The 18,649-nt window shown below is 41.4% G+C and overlaps 1 protein-coding gene across 1 annotated transcript in view; it reads right to left on the reverse strand.

Moving 5' to 3' along the window:
• The window catches only part of LOC124154259 (neurogenic protein big brain), a 167,932-nt gene extending 149,944 nt beyond the window's left edge, over nt 1–17,988 (reverse strand). The window contains exons 1-2 of the mRNA XM_046527867.1: nt 17,203–17,988; nt 11,080–11,206 (exon numbers count right to left, since the gene is read on the reverse strand). Of these exons, the coding sequence (XP_046383823.1) occupies nt 11,080–11,206; nt 17,203–17,518 (443 nt within the window). The 5' untranslated portion in view covers nt 17,519–17,988. The remainder of the gene's footprint in view (nt 1–11,079; nt 11,207–17,202) is intronic.
• Nucleotides 17,989–18,649: the final 661 nt, after the last annotated feature.

An 18,649-nucleotide genomic window follows, 5' to 3' on the forward strand; every position in this document is an offset into this window, starting at 1 on the left:
GCCAACAAACTACAGTAGATATGTACAAAAAAATAAAATAAGAGGGATATACTGTAGAATAGATAGATTTAGAAGGTCGTTTTTTTAAGTGATCGATAAGAGACTATAACGGCAGCGTTAGGACTTTATAATAATAATATATATTTATTCCACCTTATGGTACATGAAATTTTAATAGGTTACTCAAGCATGAGTTTTTACAAAGGTGGAATATAGGCACCCCTGTGGTAAGAACCAGTGTTGGGGTTGCCATCTCTTAAATTAAACATACAGCTGGCTGGTGCGGCCAAAAACAAAAGAATATACCGTAAGTAATGAGTCAAAGTGCGTGCGTTATTCAGTTAGATTAGGTTAGTTGACTGGAAATGTACCTTGCTAACTAATGTATAACTAACTACTTACTCATTAACTAATGTATGTTTCTGAATTTTCCTAGTATTTCCAACGGCATGTTTTTTTTGCATTTTCTAGCTTCTTGGGCAGATTGCCTACATAAGTAGGATATAGATTAATCCCGTAACTTATGTGTCATATCATAGAGTAAATATGTTCCTCTATAGTCATACTCTCTATATATTTACTCTATGGTCATATGTAGCCTACATGTTACGCAGTGCATGTTCGTGGAATTAAATTTTAATCCTCTGGTACAAGTTTTTAATGATTTATCCCCTGCCAAAGACTACAGGTCAAATAATCTACAGGTGGCTTTCAGAGTAAAAAGTAGTAGCACATGTATCCAACGATCCACGCGAGGTTTTGAAGGAATTTCATCTCACACAGAATGATTAGTTTAATTGAAACGAGTGATCATATTTCCGATTTCAGAATCAAATTAACGAATGAAAATCAATTCATCGCTGAGAAAATATAAAAGGCAGGGTTACACGTTTTTCAGGGGTTAATGTATGCAGTGGCAGGCCTCCTTATCACCGCATCATTTCCAATTACATCATTGTGTAGAATAATTAAATAATATTTACAACTTTTACAACAATTCAAAGGTCATATTTATTGGGTCGGTGAGTCCTCCAGTAGGATTTTAACACATCTTACTCCTAAACACCACTTGTCTGCCTCCGTAGCACACACTCAGTGAACTTGATATGGAGGGGGATCGCCCCCTTTAAACGAGAAAAATTGTGCCTCACGAAAGGTGCACGCAAAGAATACTAGGGGGGGTTGCAAATGCACCTACCACTGAATGGGGCTTGCATCGAATAACATCTGCACCTGAGGGAGAGAGCGACGGGATACCTAACTTCAAAGGGGAAGGTGCAAGCAGAGAAGAAGGAAGGTGTGATTATAAGGGGGAGACTCACCGCCAGGGGAGGTTAGCGAAACGGGGAATAAAAAGCACAACCTTTGAAATGAAGGTAGGTGTATTGCCCGTAGCCTTTATAAGGGGACTCTATCGCCACTGAACGGATAAAAACAAATACTCAATTCCAAGTTTTCGCACCGGTATGCAGTTTAAAATATGTACAACATTAACGGGTGCCAAAAAGTAACATTACGGTAGCCAAGATGAGGAATATTCAAACCATACATTTTCAGTTTGATCATTTTTTTCAGGCTGTTGGAGTCGACATTACCACTTTTATAATTACCGCGTATTTAATTCAATATCAATTTTCACTAGTTAGTATGAAGTGCGTTGTACATCGCGAAAGTTATATCACAGTGATTACCAATCCCAGCTTGAAACAAAACCTCCTCCCCTCCACCCCCACTTTAGCAACCATAGTAGATATAAACCTGCTCCCACTACATATATTTGATAATGGTGTAATAGCCGAAACCGGTCAATATAAATTTTTATAAACTTGTGGAAGAAACAAAGTGTCCTTTATTATCATTATATCACGACGCAATTTTTGCATGCAATTTATATTCCAGCTATAATGAAGACCATTCATAATAATACTAATTTAAAAATGCGATATCCAGATAATGTAGCATGCAAAGCCAAGTCTTTTTCAATCGCCTGTCGATGAAGTGCAAAAAAAGGAAATATTTTTTTTCGTGAAAATTAAGTCTACATCGATTCGCGATGCAACCCCTTCTCTAAGCCCTCCAATTCGAGTCACGATTACGACTTAATGCCGTATCTATTGTTTACCTTCGGCGGGTAAAACGAAGTACGGTAGTAATCATAGGGTGGTGTGAGGAGTAGGAGAAAATGATGCTCCGCGATATCTCTCCGGAAACAGTCGACGAAATTAGAAAATATTTAGAAATTATATATTGTACGATAATATATACCAGCCAAACTTTGACCTGACCAGTATAAGGTGAGTCGTTTGGAAACAAAACCTGAGCGTAGACTGGAGATATACACGACCGTGGGGCGGCCTACGCAATGCTTACCACCCGCACACAGCGAAAGATGAATAGAAGCGGATCCTTGTAGGCCTGCTTCCAAAAGGAAGGTGGATGGAGGAGGGAGGTGAGGGGCAGATGGGGGCGGGGGCGAGTCGCCCCGGGCGGGGGCAGGACGGGGACGCGGTGTGGGGGCATTTCAAAGAAAGATTAGTGCTCAGGTAGTCGGAGCGTGCGGTCAGAGGCCCGCTTTCAAGCAGCTGCACCCTACAATGAAAACCCTGAGCTGTGCGTGGAAGGAAATGTGGGAGGGCGGAGCAGGAGGAGGCTATGAGGAATAACACAAGGGAGAGGAGACGCCTTAGGAGGAAGGCCAGGTAGGGCCTTGGAAGGACCCCCTGAACCGAGGATAAATAGGTCCAAAGAGACTTTTTCGGAGACGCTCAGCATTGCCAGCTCGAGGCTGTACGAGTTACTTCACGTTGATCAGCTGCTGTTTAAGCAAAAGAAGATCTTTAAAAACAGCTGGTATTGACATGCGTCATCGCCACTATCTTTTCGAGTTTTACCTCCCTCAAACCCAGGGGAAAATGATGTATAAAAAACAATTCAGTGCAAGCAAATAATTTCCATGACAGGTAGCAAGGCCCCCACCAAATAAGATTCCATCGCAGCCAAGACTTAGACACAAACAATATCGCAGAGTGGAAGCCGGTGAATGAGGAGATAAATTTAAGTGTGCGAGATAGCAGATAATTCTATTTTATACGGTTTATTGCTGATTCTTCGGCAATATTCCAATATTGAAGGTATTCTTGGTCAAGCTCGGTTTGTCTGAAAACGGCAACATCAGTATGGAAACTTTGAATTATTATGCTAATCTATTCATGCCTCATTTTTGGAATCCACATGGGAACATAAGAAATATATCTGGAAATATTATCCAGTTCATTATTATCACTATCCACTTGAAAATTAATAATTATAATGGTAGTGTATTCATTTTCCATTCTACTTTTTGCAATACTAATGGCAACTTTAAGATTTAGTGTGTGCGTTATGTCCACATTATTCGTCCAACGGCTTACCAGCACACTGTCCTCAGACACAGATCTTACGGCTATGGTAAGATTTCACGTGCTTTCTAGCACAGACAAATGGCTATTCAGTGTCCTCCTGGGTTTTAAAGAGGGTATAATCTGCGACACATGGAGGCATCTTTCACTTTTTTTAAACGCCCCACGAGGAGAGTATAGAAACCGCCTCCTCATCATTCCATCGCCTGTGCACGTGCTCCAGACTGCTGAAGAGGGCGGGGGCGGAAACGAGGGCCGGCCACGAGGGGCCCTGGCCCTGGGCGGGCGGGGGCGGAGGCCAGGTGGACCCACGACCTTTGCCACGCCACACGAATACCGAAAACGTTCCATCCGCACCGCACACGAAACGAAAAAAAAACAATAGATGGTAGCATCAAAATTGAGAAAAAAAGGGGAAGAGTAAATCATGTCGCGTCCCATGGAGAATGATAAAACTTATATCCCTCGTCATCATACGTGACGTAGGCTGAAAACAGTAAGGATGTGTTGGCCTCACGAAAGTTTAAACTTCAAATTCTTTGATCCTGAAATCGAGAGGTTCAGTCAGTGGCGGCGGGGTAAAGTCCTCTCCTGCCAAATACGATGTCGCGGGTTCGAGTCCCACTTGCATAGGTTGCCCATTTCCAGGACATGGTCGTTCGTACACGTGCAGTTGTTAACTTGTTGAAAAATCCCAATTTAAAAGGCCATTATGTGATATCTTCGGTGGTATGGGAATAAATATGTACAAGGAAAAATATTAGCAACGGCAAACAGGGAAATTAACAGGGAAAATAAATGAAGTTATAGTATTGACGATAGAGTAGAAACTTGTGAGTTAGAAAATTATACTCAGGTAAACTCAATAGGTAATACAGACGTAAAGTAAACTGAGACACCAAATTACTCTAAATTCTCCAGGTCATACCTAACTTTAGCCCATTATAGAACATAGAGAAAAATTTGATGGGTAATCGAGCATTGAAATTCCCAAAAAAATTGAACGTAAACAATACCTGTATTATTATAAATTACTACAGAAGAAGATAGAATGGCCCGATATTTATTTGAAGTTGTTTTCAGGAAGAATGGACCTTTATTAAAGGTCATTTCCTCATATAATATCCTAGGAACGGCTTGAGAAGACATCGTAAAAAAGGTTCAGACTTAAGCTAGCTCGCTAACTTTTCAAACATTGAATCCCGTTTCAGCTGATAAAAGTTTTAGTATCACACGCGAAATACACTCCCTATAATATATTTGTAGAAGTATATTTTTAAATCCTTGGGAGAAGGTATGAGGCGAGCTACTCTAAGCACCGAACACTTTCCAGAGTTCTCCGAGAGGCTTAAAAAAGCCAATCCATTTCATTCGTATGGTCGTTTTCGGCACGGAAATAGAAGAGCTGTATTTGAGTCGCCTCGATAGGCAGAACGGAGCCTGATTGGCATTTGGACGGTGGTCGGACGAAAGCAAAGTGAAAGAGATCTATATATGTACCAACACGGAAAGAGGCGGGGAGGCGAAAGATACAGGAGAAACGAGAGAACCATCTTGAAAATGACCCCTCTTTCCCCCCGCAGGAAAAGGACGAATCGTCTGCTGCCAGGGGTCTTAAGGGATCACACAACGATAGACGGGTCCCTAGGGCAGGGTAAAAAAATGAGGGGCTGTAATACTGACATTCTAGGGCAGAGATGGGCGAAGCGTCCAGCGTTACGCGTGCAGCCCCTATTGAGTTAACATCATCTTAGTTTTTTTCCGCATATGTAGTTCTCACAAAATGTTCCATTCCCTGTTTTCGGAACACTACCGCAATGTTATGAGTACAACTGATCCTGCCGTAGTCAACCGATCGTATTTTGTCTTCTTTCGTGACGTATTAAAAATTATTGCTTAAAATTTACGCTATATACTCAAAATAAGACCAGACTAGCGGAAGTAATGCGTTCTCTTAAATTTTATCCCTTCTACGATGAGGATGCTTTCATAGTGAGAGGAATAACGTTAAAAACAATAACAAGGCAGCTTCATGGAAACCTCCAAATAATTCGTGGCGGTAAGTTTATAGAGAGCAGGTTCAGTTGCTTCCCTAGTATTTTTATCGCAATTTAACGATTAAAATTGCTTTTAATTCAATCCTGTGAAGTTGTGTATCAGTAAATGGCCCGAGAATACATACAATCTTGACATGTACAAATTGTTAATCGGAAATTTCCTTTAAGTTAACATACAAAGAATGTCAGTGTTACACAAATCCAGCGAATCACAAAGACTCCACAAAACAAGCATTTTCAGGTCCATTAAAATTTGCTGGCGCCGAGCAAGGAGCGGGAATTACGAGTAAACTGGGTATTATAGGCAAGGCTGAAAATTAATTTTATCTTTCGGGTCACACCATATACTCCCAGCAGCTATACTTCCTGCAATCGTAACTATCAGTGTCTCGGTCCGTTATAAGTAGCCTGGAACAACACACTAATACGAATGATTCACTAATGCAACGCCTGAATGATTTTTAAAACTTATTTATTTATTCACATACCTCCGAAAACAGCACATACTGTCCTATTACAACGGAGTTCTCAACATGTTCAGCATTACGCGTGCACGTTTAACCATGCCATGGATAGGGGAGACCTACGTAGGTAGGACTCGAAGCCGCGACCTCTTGTTCGGCAGGACTTTATCCCGCCGCCACCGAGTACGGATTACATAGAAATTCATAGAAGAGCAGGCAGGCTAACCATGCCTCACGAAGCGTGGTTATCTGGGCGAATCCCGCAATAGTTCAATGGAAACGAGGGATGAGGGGTTTGAGGGATCACGCCAGAAGGGTCCCTCGGGCAGGGGTGTGAAAAAATGAGGGCCGTCACAGGGGAAGGAAGGGCATTTGGCCGGCACACACACCAAATGGGGGCCTTTTTTGAAAGATCGGTGAGGGGCGGGTGGTGCGAGGCGGCTGGAAGCGGCCCTTACGGGGGGCGGCTGCGAGGCCATCGGCACGTGTGCCGTGAAAACATGCGCCGCAAAGCGCATTCGTCTCAAACGAGACAGGTTGGCAAGGGACATAGAGCATGGAAAAAACATCGCGAGGGGTACTTCCAGATTTCTCAGCTGCCCTTGCGTGGGTGTCCGTCTGAAGTGTTTGGTGTGCACAGTGGCATAAAATACAAGGTTATTCTAAATGATGGACCCATTAACGCCGGATCTATCGCAGGCGACTTGAGGACCTGGCTCTGCACTTCTGGACACCGAGACCTCCTGATCTCATACCCTGCGACTATTTACAATGGGGTTATGTGAAGCAGTGGCGCAGTGAGGGGGGGAGTTTGGGGATAAACCCCCCCAAAGCTCAGAGAAATTTTTAAGTTTAATCCATTTTACTTAATTGGATCAGTATTACTTATAGCATAGTGTTAGGATTACCTAATGAAATATCCCTCAGAAAGCCGTAAAACTCGCCATTTTGAACCATTTATCTGTTAATTCCGCAATTTATTAATCTCGCACCTACCGCTTATCCTGATGGGTATTCCATACCCCCACACACCCCCGTATTAGTTGCACCTGAACCCCCCCCCCCCAGCCTTAATTCCTAGCTGCGCCCCTCATGCGAAGGACGCTGTTTACGTCTTGCCTCTACGAACCACTCTAAACGATATTCGGAAGCCAATCACAGCTGCCGTGCACTCAATAAGCGCAGATAGGTATGTTTTAGCATAGAGTAAGTATTTATACTTACTCTATGGTTTTAGCGAGTGTGGACTATTTAGCTATCGTGTCGATGTCTGCCGTACTAACAACGGAGGGCACATTGAAAATTTATAAAAATTTTAGTTATCAAATAATTATGAAAAAATAATTCATTATTACAAATTATTAAATTAAAGTGATATCTTACATTATGAACAAACTTTTAAACTTCATCTTTTCATTGGTATAAAGCTTCTTCACTTTGTATTTGTTCTTGAATAAATACGAAGTTTTGAAAATGGGTCCATGATAACTTTATAATTTCTAGTGCGCATTGGGAGGAATTCTAGACGAGATACGGAGGAGACATAAGGCATGGAAGCAGCGAGTTCTGAGCGGGGAGGGCATGTTGAAAACGGTGTTAGAGGATAGAACGTTTGTTAAACGAGGGAGAGGAAGGATGAGGATAGGATTTTTAGACAGGAATAAAGGGAGTTGGCCTTAATGTGAATGTAATAGGCAAGTACTTGTAGGGAGAGGAGACTGTCATAATACTTCTTAAAATATTCCTGCCCTAATAGGTAGAATACTTTAATATTAGTCGGAGTAAAATGGGTTCTGCAGTGGTTTCAGGGTGGCGCTCTGTTCAGGAGTATATCATGTTTCATTAAAGTTATCAATCGTTTAAAATTATGGCCAGGATTTTAATAAACTCAGCTTATTGGTATACCACTTGCTAACTTTTTTTCCATTTCCCATTGTGATTATGAAGTTAGGGTTTCCCATCACTATGGGAAAAAGTGAAATAAATACACACTTACACTCTGTATACAATTAACAAGTGAGACTGCTGGTACCAAAAGCAACCCAGAGCACTGAGGTCACGTAGTTTATATTTTAAACCTGAAGTCTTTTTATACTTCCACCTATTTACGACGTGATTTAAAGCTCGTTGTTTTTGGTTTCGCGTGGGCAGCGTGGCAAATGAGGCGTATGACGCCAGTGGTCAAAAGCAAGCTCCTCATTACCTACGCCTCGTGAAAAAGGTTATGATGCTGGGACCAACATTTTCCCTTAGTTACGCATCGACTCTCTACGCGATCGATGATTTTTTTCATCTTTTCCAAGTGATTGAAAAAAAATGTTTCCGCGAGGACGCGCAGTGTATTAAAATAGCCATAAAGGTATCATGGTTATAATTATCTCTCCCTCGTTGCTCCAAGGTATTGTCCACGATGTGGCGGCGGGGTAAAACCCTAGCCGTTCAAACTGGAGGTCGCGGATTCGAGTTCCGCGTGGGTATGTTATCTTTATTCACGGCATGGTTTCTCTACGGACGTGAGACATGGAGAAATCAAGGGTAGAGGCCTTTGAAAGGTAGTGCTACAGATGAATGATGAGGATCTAATAGATCGACCGGGTAAGTAATGAGAAAGTCCTAAGAGGAGTAGGAGAGAAGAAAAGTCTCATGAAAACTAGTTTTAAATGTACCAGGACTGGCCACGGTGATAAATTTTACGGAAGTCGCTCGCAATGCACAAATTGTGCGAAAAATCCACAGAGAAAAAAAAATCATCCTCCTTGACGGGGATTTGAACCCGGATCCCTCGATTTCCGGTCGAGTGTTTTGGCCAGTTACCTATTAGTGTATATTATTATAGATTGGATACCGGTAGTGTCCACAAATATCCACCGGGAGGATTGACGCATCGGAAGCTCAACTGGCTTAAGCATTCGACCGGAAGTCGAGCGACCCGGGTTCGAATCTCAGTCAATGCGATTGATGTTTTTTCTCTCTGTATTTTTCGCACAATCTCATGAAAACCTTGAAAAGAGGACGGAACAACCTTATAGAGGGCATATTTTGAGGCATGATTTTTTGATGAATACAACTTAGAGGGACAAAAAAATGGCAAGAACTGAAAAGGAGGACCTCAAATGAAATGTATGGAACATGTAAAGAAAGATGTCAAAGAGAAGAAATACGTAGGTGTGAAAAGATAAGCTGATGGGAGAATTGAGAGGAGACCTGCGCCAAACCTATCTTAGGATCGTAGACCAGCGATGATGATGACGATGACGTGGGTGTTTGCGATCGTTAATTGTTAGTCGCTGTCAACCCCGATATAAATGTCATTAAGCACTTTTTACTGGCTACATGTAAATAAATAACTGAACTACCCAGTCATGAGCGTATTCAACTGTCGAGACTCATTTAAAGCGGGTGGGCGGAGGACTAATTAGGCAAAAGTCTCGAGCGAGCATAGGTAAAAATACCGCACTGGAGGAAAACACTATCGAAAATCTTCCCATGCCACATAGGAGAGCTCATTAATTTTTTTTTGCGACAGTTAATACAACCGGTTCGGCTCATTTTTTTCTCTCCTTTCCCTATCAACTGGTTCCACCAAACCGTGAGATCTCGAGAGAAAGAGAGTCTGGTGGAATGCGCCAAAGAAACAAGGGACGAGGAGACGCAGAGAGAGAGAGAGAACCACACGAAACTTTCTCACCAAACGAGCGGGAGGGGCAAATTCGTGGAGAGCGAAGATTCCACTCGCACCATTAGAGGCAAGAGCCCAACTAACAAAGCAGCAAGGGCGGATTAAGGTCGTTGTTTTGTCACATTGAAAACTTTGTCAGTCGCACACAGTTTAATGCGGTACAACATCGACTAGCTTCTTCACTGTCAAGTCTTCATCATGGGGAAATGTTTATATTTACTTTGTATAGATGTTAATATTACCAAAATTATTTAGGTTTTCCTCTGGATGATAAAACTATTTTATGAAACATTCTTACGCAGGGACGTCCCTAGAAAAGCAATAATGGCCAGGGTGGGAATAAAAAAAATCCTACGTCATACGCAGCACACACTGCCTTGCAAGGTGAATTTAGTTGTATGAGCTATGATACCTCCGTAATAGGATATGTGTCATCTCCAACGCCAAAACGATTTTCTTCGTCTGATCCTTTGCCATCCACAGTTCTTAGATATCAGAACGATTATTCCCCGGTATCGAATACAGCTGATCCTGGTGCATTTCAGTATCAAGTACTGAGTAGCGATTGCTTTGTACTCAGGATTGCTGGTTTTATCCACTTCGAATAATGATTCATTATACCCACGATTCTAGCCTGTATCCACTTCCGAAAAAGATCCATTGACCATTATACTCGATTCACATTAATTGCCATTGGAAAAAAATCCCCAGGACTGGGAATCAATCCACGGACCTTTGAGTTTCCGAGATAGAAATTCATGGGAATTCAGGAACCTGGATGTCGTTGTGGTCTGCGCAGTGATCCGGAGAGCCAAAGGTTTATGGTTCGATTCCCGGTCCAAAGGAATTCTTTTATCAAGGGGATTTTTGTAAATTTCACCGCCGTTCACACGGCAGGATCGAAATATTACACATTTCACTTCCACTCATGGTTTGAAGTATCTAGGTACATCTGAAAAAGTGAATACCGATTCTTTTTTTAGCGGTTACAGATACTTGGACTATAAATGGTCCTATCCACAGAGGCCTGCGAGAACTTATGAATAAATTTCCGCAAAGGCTTGTCCCTGTAATGTTCTCTAACAACGACTGTAATGTGGGTAAACTTCTTTAGGGTTTCCCACATAAATCGCCGGGTAGGAATCAAACCTTTTTTTAACGCTTCTAATGTTTACATCGGTGGCGTAGCAAGGGGGGTCCAGGGGGTCCGGACACCCCCCACCCGAAATATAAAAACGCAATTATTTTCCTTCATAAAAGAAAACAATGTATTGAAAAATCATGACTTTAATAAAGATTTATTTGACAAATGAAGGTTTTTTCGATTGTGAAAAAAGTTAATTTGTTAAAATCCCTCTACTTAGTATCCTGTTTTTCAAAAAATTTCACCCCTGGTTTTGGACCCCCCCTCGAACGAAATTCCTGGCTACGCCGCTGGTTTACATGATCGAAGCCCATGTTCTTGATTATGTTGTACTCACCCGTAGAGCAGGGCTGCGCCGGCGATACCACCTCCGCACTGTGCAGTCACGAACATGGCTGCTCGGAGCAGTGAGATGTTTCTTGTGGTCGCCATGGCCACCGTCACAGCCGGATTCATGTGGGCCCCTGCAAAGAAGGACATAGAGAGAGGTTGACTCAGCGGAATTCGTCAATTAAACTTCAATTTAGACGTCGATCTCGCTCCTTCGCGACATAGCCTCCAACTCCAGCGAGAAAGCCAGCATCTCCCAAACTCGAGGCCGAAATCGCAACCTCAACTTCCGTATTACAATGGAAATTGCAAATAAATTCTATTAATTGCTTTGATTTAAATCCTGAAATAACTACTTCTTTGTAATCATGCAATTAAATCAAAATTAAATTCTGATTTAGCTCCTTTGGGAGAGAGCCTTTGAGATAGAGAGTGAGAAAGCCACCCAGCTAAAACTCGTATATTTTCAATTGTTTACGGGTAAAATTCGTGGAACTGGCTCACGGCTACATGAATATATTGAAAACGTTGTCAACTCCACAGAGCTCGGTAAAACATCCAGTGAGTACACCTATGTTGTTATTCATGGACGAGGACAAATAAATAAATAGTACAATCATAAAAAAAAACAGCGAAATATTTTAGGGTGGACTCATAATGGAGTCGTACAAAGGATATGTAGAAATCGAATCAAAATGTGAAAGTTAGGAAATTAAGCTATTGGTTGAATCAAATCGAATTCGATGGTTGACACACGTTTTAAAAATGGCAGATGTAAGGACAACAAAGGTAATTCACTACTAGACACAAATTAGAAGTGGACTCAACAGAAGATCCAGGATGAGATGACGTCATCGAAGATTTGCAGAGAATGAAAACCGGAAAGAACTAGCGAGAGACAGGAGACGAGCAGTGGGTGTTGACGAGGCAAAATGTCCATGGCGGGCTGTGGTGCACGAGGAAGAAGTTCGCTCATTACGGTATAGTAATACTTCAACTATTGCATAAAATCCCTTTGTCAAAGAACCTACAATCCGTTGCAAAATTCTGTTACCAAGGTTTCAGGAGCCATACGTCGAATACGGAATAATCGATTTTGAAATGATATACATCAAATGAAATCTTGTTCATTCATGCGTTCGCTGATGCTATGCGGATATTTACATCGTTTACACATATTTCAGTGCATTCTTGGAAACTAAATATTAGCTTATTTTTCCTGGTACCGGACGGATGCATTTCATTTTCGGCTTTCCACCAACAAAAAGGATTGATATATATCAACACTTCCTTTTAGTATGCTGTAGATTAATGCTCTTCCAATTTCCATATGATTTATAGTAGCGTTGACATAAAATTTGCATTAATAGATCTCGAAATATGGGTTCCGGATGAGTGAGATACAAGTTATGCGACAAAGTCACCTGTTGCACATGAACCTAATACGTTTTGGGCTTGGCCTCAGAGGAGGATAAAAGGGGTTATCATTTATCGAAAAAATTGTAAAAATTAAGTAATTAAAAAAATTAAAGGATAATAATTTCAAAGGTGTCCCTAGAATGCAAGTTTTTACTTCGCGTGCCTCCCAACCCAATATATTCAAGAATAATTGATAACAATCTAAAAGCCACCTCAGATGCATTATCGCTGGCATATCACCAAGACAATAGTGATAAGCAATGAACCCCGATTCGTCTTGCTCGGCCTCCTCTTTTCCGGAAGGGATTATGTTGACACTTGCATACAGGGGCGGATTTAGGGGGGGCGACAGGGATCAAGATACCTCCCGAATTCAATGAAATTTTTTTCTGCCAGCACAATTCTTTGCTTCTTCTTCCCCTTCCGCATTTGTGAATGAACCATGTGGCCATAAATTTTCTCAATCACCCTAACCAGGGGCTGATTACGGGTGGGGGTCACAGGAGTCATGACCCCCCCGAAATGTTATCAAATATTATTTATTTTCATCATTTTAATAGTTTTTGTATCCTTCCATAGGAGTAAAGGCGTGCATATGCAAATGCATGGCTACAAGTCCCATACATGAGAGAAGTTTAAGTTGCACTTATTGCAGAGCGTAGCAATCCCTAAAAAAAATTACACGGGAGAACGCCCCTCTCTCCTGGAGGGTATTCCATTCTCCCCGAACCCAGGTCATGAAACCCCCCCCAACATTTCATACTGCATCCGCCCCTGGCTGTAAATCGAGAAAATAAGCCCACACCTAGCTGATCTCCATCATCATCCTTCGGCACGGCTTGATCTACCAAGTCAACCAAAAACTGCTCTCAAACTGATCAGTTTTCCTCACAATACTGTCAGTGGAGTAATGTTAAAAAACTATTGTGTGTACCAACTCATATAATTATAAAGGTGTCGTATATTCTGATTTTTCTGGCAGCGTAAAAAATATTCTTCTCTCATCCGAAAATGGTAGAGGTCCAAGCAATGAATGGCTGTGCTACACGGAAACTACACGGAAAAATGGGAGTCCAAATGCATGCTGCATGCTGGTGATTGATCACCCCCTGCCAAACACCCTAGAGGTGGCTCGCAGGGTATTATGTAGATGTAGATGAAACTAATGAATTCATGAAGTCTATTAATTTTGATGATTAGCTTCGGTTCTTTAAAGTTTTAATTTTCATCCTTCTAAAAATACCTACCGTTTTCATTGAAACAATACCATTACTTTATGCACTGGCGGATTCCAGATAGGGACAAGGGGTACGGTTTTCCGACCCCCACTACCTGCAATAGTGGGGGTCGGAAAAAATTACCATTCTATGTAGTGTAAATTGGATACCCTTAACCCCCACCCCCTCGTAGATCCGCCACTGACTTCAAGCCATAATTGCTTTGTTCATCTTTTAGTGTGATATTGGAAAAAATTACTTAAAAACTTGCACTGTGGTACAAATACAAAGTTTTCACTGCGATGAAAATGTAAATAATAGTGATGCACAGCAGCAGCATTATCAACAGTCTACTTCTGAATCGTCGTCTTCGAAAACAGGTGGTTGGAAATACTCGACTTTTATAAGCTTAAGAGTTTAAGATGCCTTACAACATTTCACAAAAAAACTGATTCCATGGAAAGATACTAAGAAATGCAAAAGGATCAATGAAATAGGCACCAAACCGATCAGAGAATTTTGATGCGGAAATAAACTACATGTAAGCATCACCCTGTTGGATACCAAACAGCAATCAGCAGAGCATTTCAACCCCAAATTCTCATAAAAATGCAAAATAAAAAATTAAGGATGCAAGTGCACATGCAAATTCAGGCCATGAAACTGGGCGGAAGCACCATGGAGGTGAAAGTGTCGGCATCTATTCCCACGTACAATCTTGTCTTTCCGAAACACGAAAATTTTTATGGACACCCTCATAAGATAAGAAAAATGTAGCAACTCCTCTTGCATGCTTCAAGAAAAAATGCACTCCACTTCATTACAGTGCCCAAAGCCTTTAATGTTGGTATTTCAGAAGCCTCTGTGCTTCGTCTGACGGAATACGAGAGCTGCTGGTGTCATCATCAGTTTGAAAGGCCATCAGAATCAAAGGGGATACAGTTGGAGTGGCGGTTTAGCATCTACATCTAGGATGCAGGTGTTAAACCTCCGTACAAATACAAACAAAAGCGGCGCGGTTTGATATCGTGGCGATCTTTTATTGAATAAAATAATTCTATATTTTTTATCAAATTTAAAATCATGGAAATGGACTACTATTTATAAAATAGAATAAATACACCAATGAAACACTTAAAAATGTAAGCTCAATAATCTCAATTTTATACATAGTAAAACTGGCGAGTACGTTTCGATGGATACAAGAAGAGAACCAAGAATAAAGGTTTACTCTACTACGGGTTTGCACAGGAACGGCTCAAGGTAAATTCAAAACTCTACGAGTAAAAGGATAACCAAATTCAATGTCATGAAAGCAAAAGGGATGCAAAAGTTCACACTATCAGACACATTATAGTGAAAGTGTTCTACGGAGAGGATTAAAGTGAGAGCAGAAAATCATCGCTGCACTTTGGCTCATATAAATATCAGAATTAATAAATAATCAATACGTATGTGTGGAATCATTACAGCATAAAATATATAAATATGAACAGTTTCCATGATAACGACATCTACGCTCAAGGATCAAGAGGGTCATTAACCCTCACTTGTGAATGACATTAACTGGATCAACACTAATTTTGTCATATTTTTAAAATGAAAAAAAAACGAGGAAATATCGTACTAAGCCATGACAAATAATGGTATCACCATATTTTGAATAATGAGAACGTGGGACTCTCCTACGGCCGGTGTACCACAGCTATGAATGACTTGTTCCAAAACCATTCAACGGAGAGAAAATATATTTTTTATGTTGCCAGAAAAGCAAGACAATATGACACCTCTACAATTGCATGAGTTGGCACACTACGGAGTTAATTTTTATCATCCGTGTACTGACACTAGAATACCAGAATACCGTACCACTGTGGGCCCAGTGCATAAACCAGGGGTCTCCAAACTATGATCCGAGGGTCACATGCGGCCCGACACATAATTTCATACGGCCTGCGAAACAAATCCCTGTGCGTTTACTTGCAATTGGCTCGTCTGATCAGGAACCTGCCTTTATAAACTTTTGAAGTCAAAACTACAGTAGGTATAAAGGGAATTCCCAGGATCAAAACTAGTGGGTGGTAAGCCGTGGTCGTTAAAGTTGTGACACAGGAAAGGTTAAGGAAACTAAAACTTCAAGAAAATTACAAGGCTATATTAATTCTTAAAATTGTTTGCTCAAAAATAAAATATTTTTAGTTTAATTATTTGTTTAATACTAATATCACTTTTCCTGGATTTAAAGAAAATTTGTTCAAAATTTTCGTTTTGAACTACATTCACTTTTGCTTCTAGGGGGGGGGGCGCAGATGCCCCCTCTAGATATGCCCATGGACAGTATCATTCGTCACTCCAATTTGGTTGCATAAAACTAAAGGCAAGAATCTATTTAGTTTACCCTAATTTTGTCCAACAATATATTTTTAAATTTTGGCCTATAAAAATAATAACGAGGCCCTTACATTGAAAAGTTTGGAGACCCCTGCTCTAGTGCATGTTGGTCATCGTTCACCCCTAGCTAAACGCCTCTGTGGTGGCTACCAGGCTGGGCTGGATTTTCCAATAGGCTAACTGGGCTTCAAGATCATGAGGGTATACGTTCAAAATGTTAGCAAAATTAAAACGACACTGCTCTAAAAACGACGAACACGAACTGAAAACAATGAGAAATTCTACGCATATGGTTAATAAACAAACACAAAAATGTATTGATTAAGATCAAATAGTTGTAGGCTTTTTCTATTCATTATCCGTGCCACATTTTTTATAAAGGTTAAAACTAATCACAGCATGTTTTATTTTACATATTGATATATATCACAGCCGTAGGCGGATACAGGGGGGCACGTCCCCCCTTCCCCCTGACGCTTAAAAAATAGACAAGATTATATACGGTTATCATTACGTTCGTTTTGTTATGTATTACGGAGCCTCAAACGGCCCAAACCGGGGATCTTGCCCCGGAAATTTTTATAAGTAGTGAGTTTTAAGTTTTTTGAGCATTTCATTTCAGAAGAGTCATATGATCAACATTAGAACCCTGATAACTCGAATCTCGATATATGGACACTCCGGGGAGAATCGACAAGCTTGACAATTTTTTCCTCACACCCATAACGAATTTTTGAGGGGGCTCCGGTCCCCTCAGGCCCCGTGGAGTCGGCGCCACTGATTATGTATATTATTATCTCTAATGTAATTTATGACTTTATAAATGGGAGGTGAATGGGTCTCATAAGTGGAATAGCCTACGGCCTCTAATCATCGAAATCCGGCCCTGAAGGCAGAGTAATATGTAGTTGTAGATGCACCTATCCTATGCGGATGACGGCGAGAAGGAAGAGACATGCATTATTCACCTGGAAAAGGACTGGCGGGAAAAATAGCATTGTATGAATTTGTGTACGCTCAAGCAGTTTCTCGGTGGCACACATCCTGCAGGAAATTTTATAACCGAGGGTATTAATTGACAAGCGAGAATTGAAGCGGCTCACCCGACACATGTCCAAAACACTGGGTCAGCGTCGCCACCGCGAATCCCGTCGCCAGGGCAGCGCCTAGATTCTGAGAGGCTGCCGTGGCTCCAGGCCCCGCCATCGAAGCTCCACCTCCACACGCTATGAACACATAGAAGAACGTAGCCAGACACTCCGAGATGATGGACCGCCAAAATTCCAGGGTCCTCACTTCCACCTGCATTGGGAGCCTGGACGACGAAACGGCGGCATCCCTCCTCATTGCTTCCAATTTCTCGAACAGTGTCAGTATGTGACACTCCACGTTTTGATTTGTGAGACTCGTGCTGGCCATGTTCGCAGTAAACCAGGCCAAAACCCGCAAAATGGAATTGTAATCACAAGCACAATTCCTTAATTCACTCGGAAAAGTCCAGAATCGATATACAATATAAAAAACAAACGTGTTCGATGTTTCCTTCAAAATTTGCAGACAGTTTAAAAGTTCACTTTGGCTGCGACGAGCACTTCATCCACGACACGTAACGTATAATGAGATTATGGAGGAAAAACAAACAGGGGGCACTTATGTCAGAAACATTTCCGAAATCCGTTCAATGTAATTGAACACCAAAAATTTGAAGTAACGAAAAGATAGTCACTTAGCTAAAAAGAAATCACTGGGCGAAAATTTAACTGCCGTACGACTTATTCACTAAACCTGGAACACTAAACGTTGAAGTTAATTTAGGAAAATCCGAGATAACCCTACACACGCGCGAACGACCGTCTTCGGCCGCCGTCAGCTGCGATGTGCGGTGTGTGGCCAGCGGGAGAGGGAGGCTGCGTTTGGAGAAGCACATGGCGGCAGTCAGTGGGGTGGGAGACGGCAGATGGGATGGGAGGCCGGCGAGGAGCTAGCCAGAGCTGGCCCTCCAAGTGCTGCCACCTATCACCCAAGGTTTGAACTAATCGTGCGAACTAATATGCCATCAATGCGGTTTCGTGTACTTCCCACATATCTCGAAAGGAAATGATATCCGTATCAGTAAAGATGACAAAAGGATGACGCGTCGTATATTTAGAGTATGCCAGCATTCTTTTTTTGTTCACCTATCTGATGCAGTGTATCTTACTTCCATTCTAACTTAATTTGATCGGTTAATTTTATTCTTGACGCTTGGATTTTAATTAGACACTAATTTTTAGCGGAACTCATGCATACCATAACATAATTGAAAGGCTGTAAAAGTAAAGTTGTAGAGGAAGGTTTTATTAAAAATATCCAAAATATTCGTCAATCACGCACACTTGTCAATGCTTGATGGATGAAGTCTGAACAGCCCGTAATATATCCTAAAATATTATTCCTAACGGAACAGTAGTTTACCTATGAATAAGTTAATCTGCGAAATATTCTTGGTAAAAAAATTGTTAACACCGAAAAGCGATCGATTCCGCAATCAAGATGCTCGTGTTTTCGTTT

Source organism: Ischnura elegans, chromosome 2 (assembly GCF_921293095.1).
Source record: "Ischnura elegans chromosome 2, ioIscEleg1.1, whole genome shotgun sequence".
Lineage (NCBI taxonomy): Eukaryota > Metazoa > Arthropoda > Insecta > Odonata > Coenagrionidae > Ischnura > Ischnura elegans.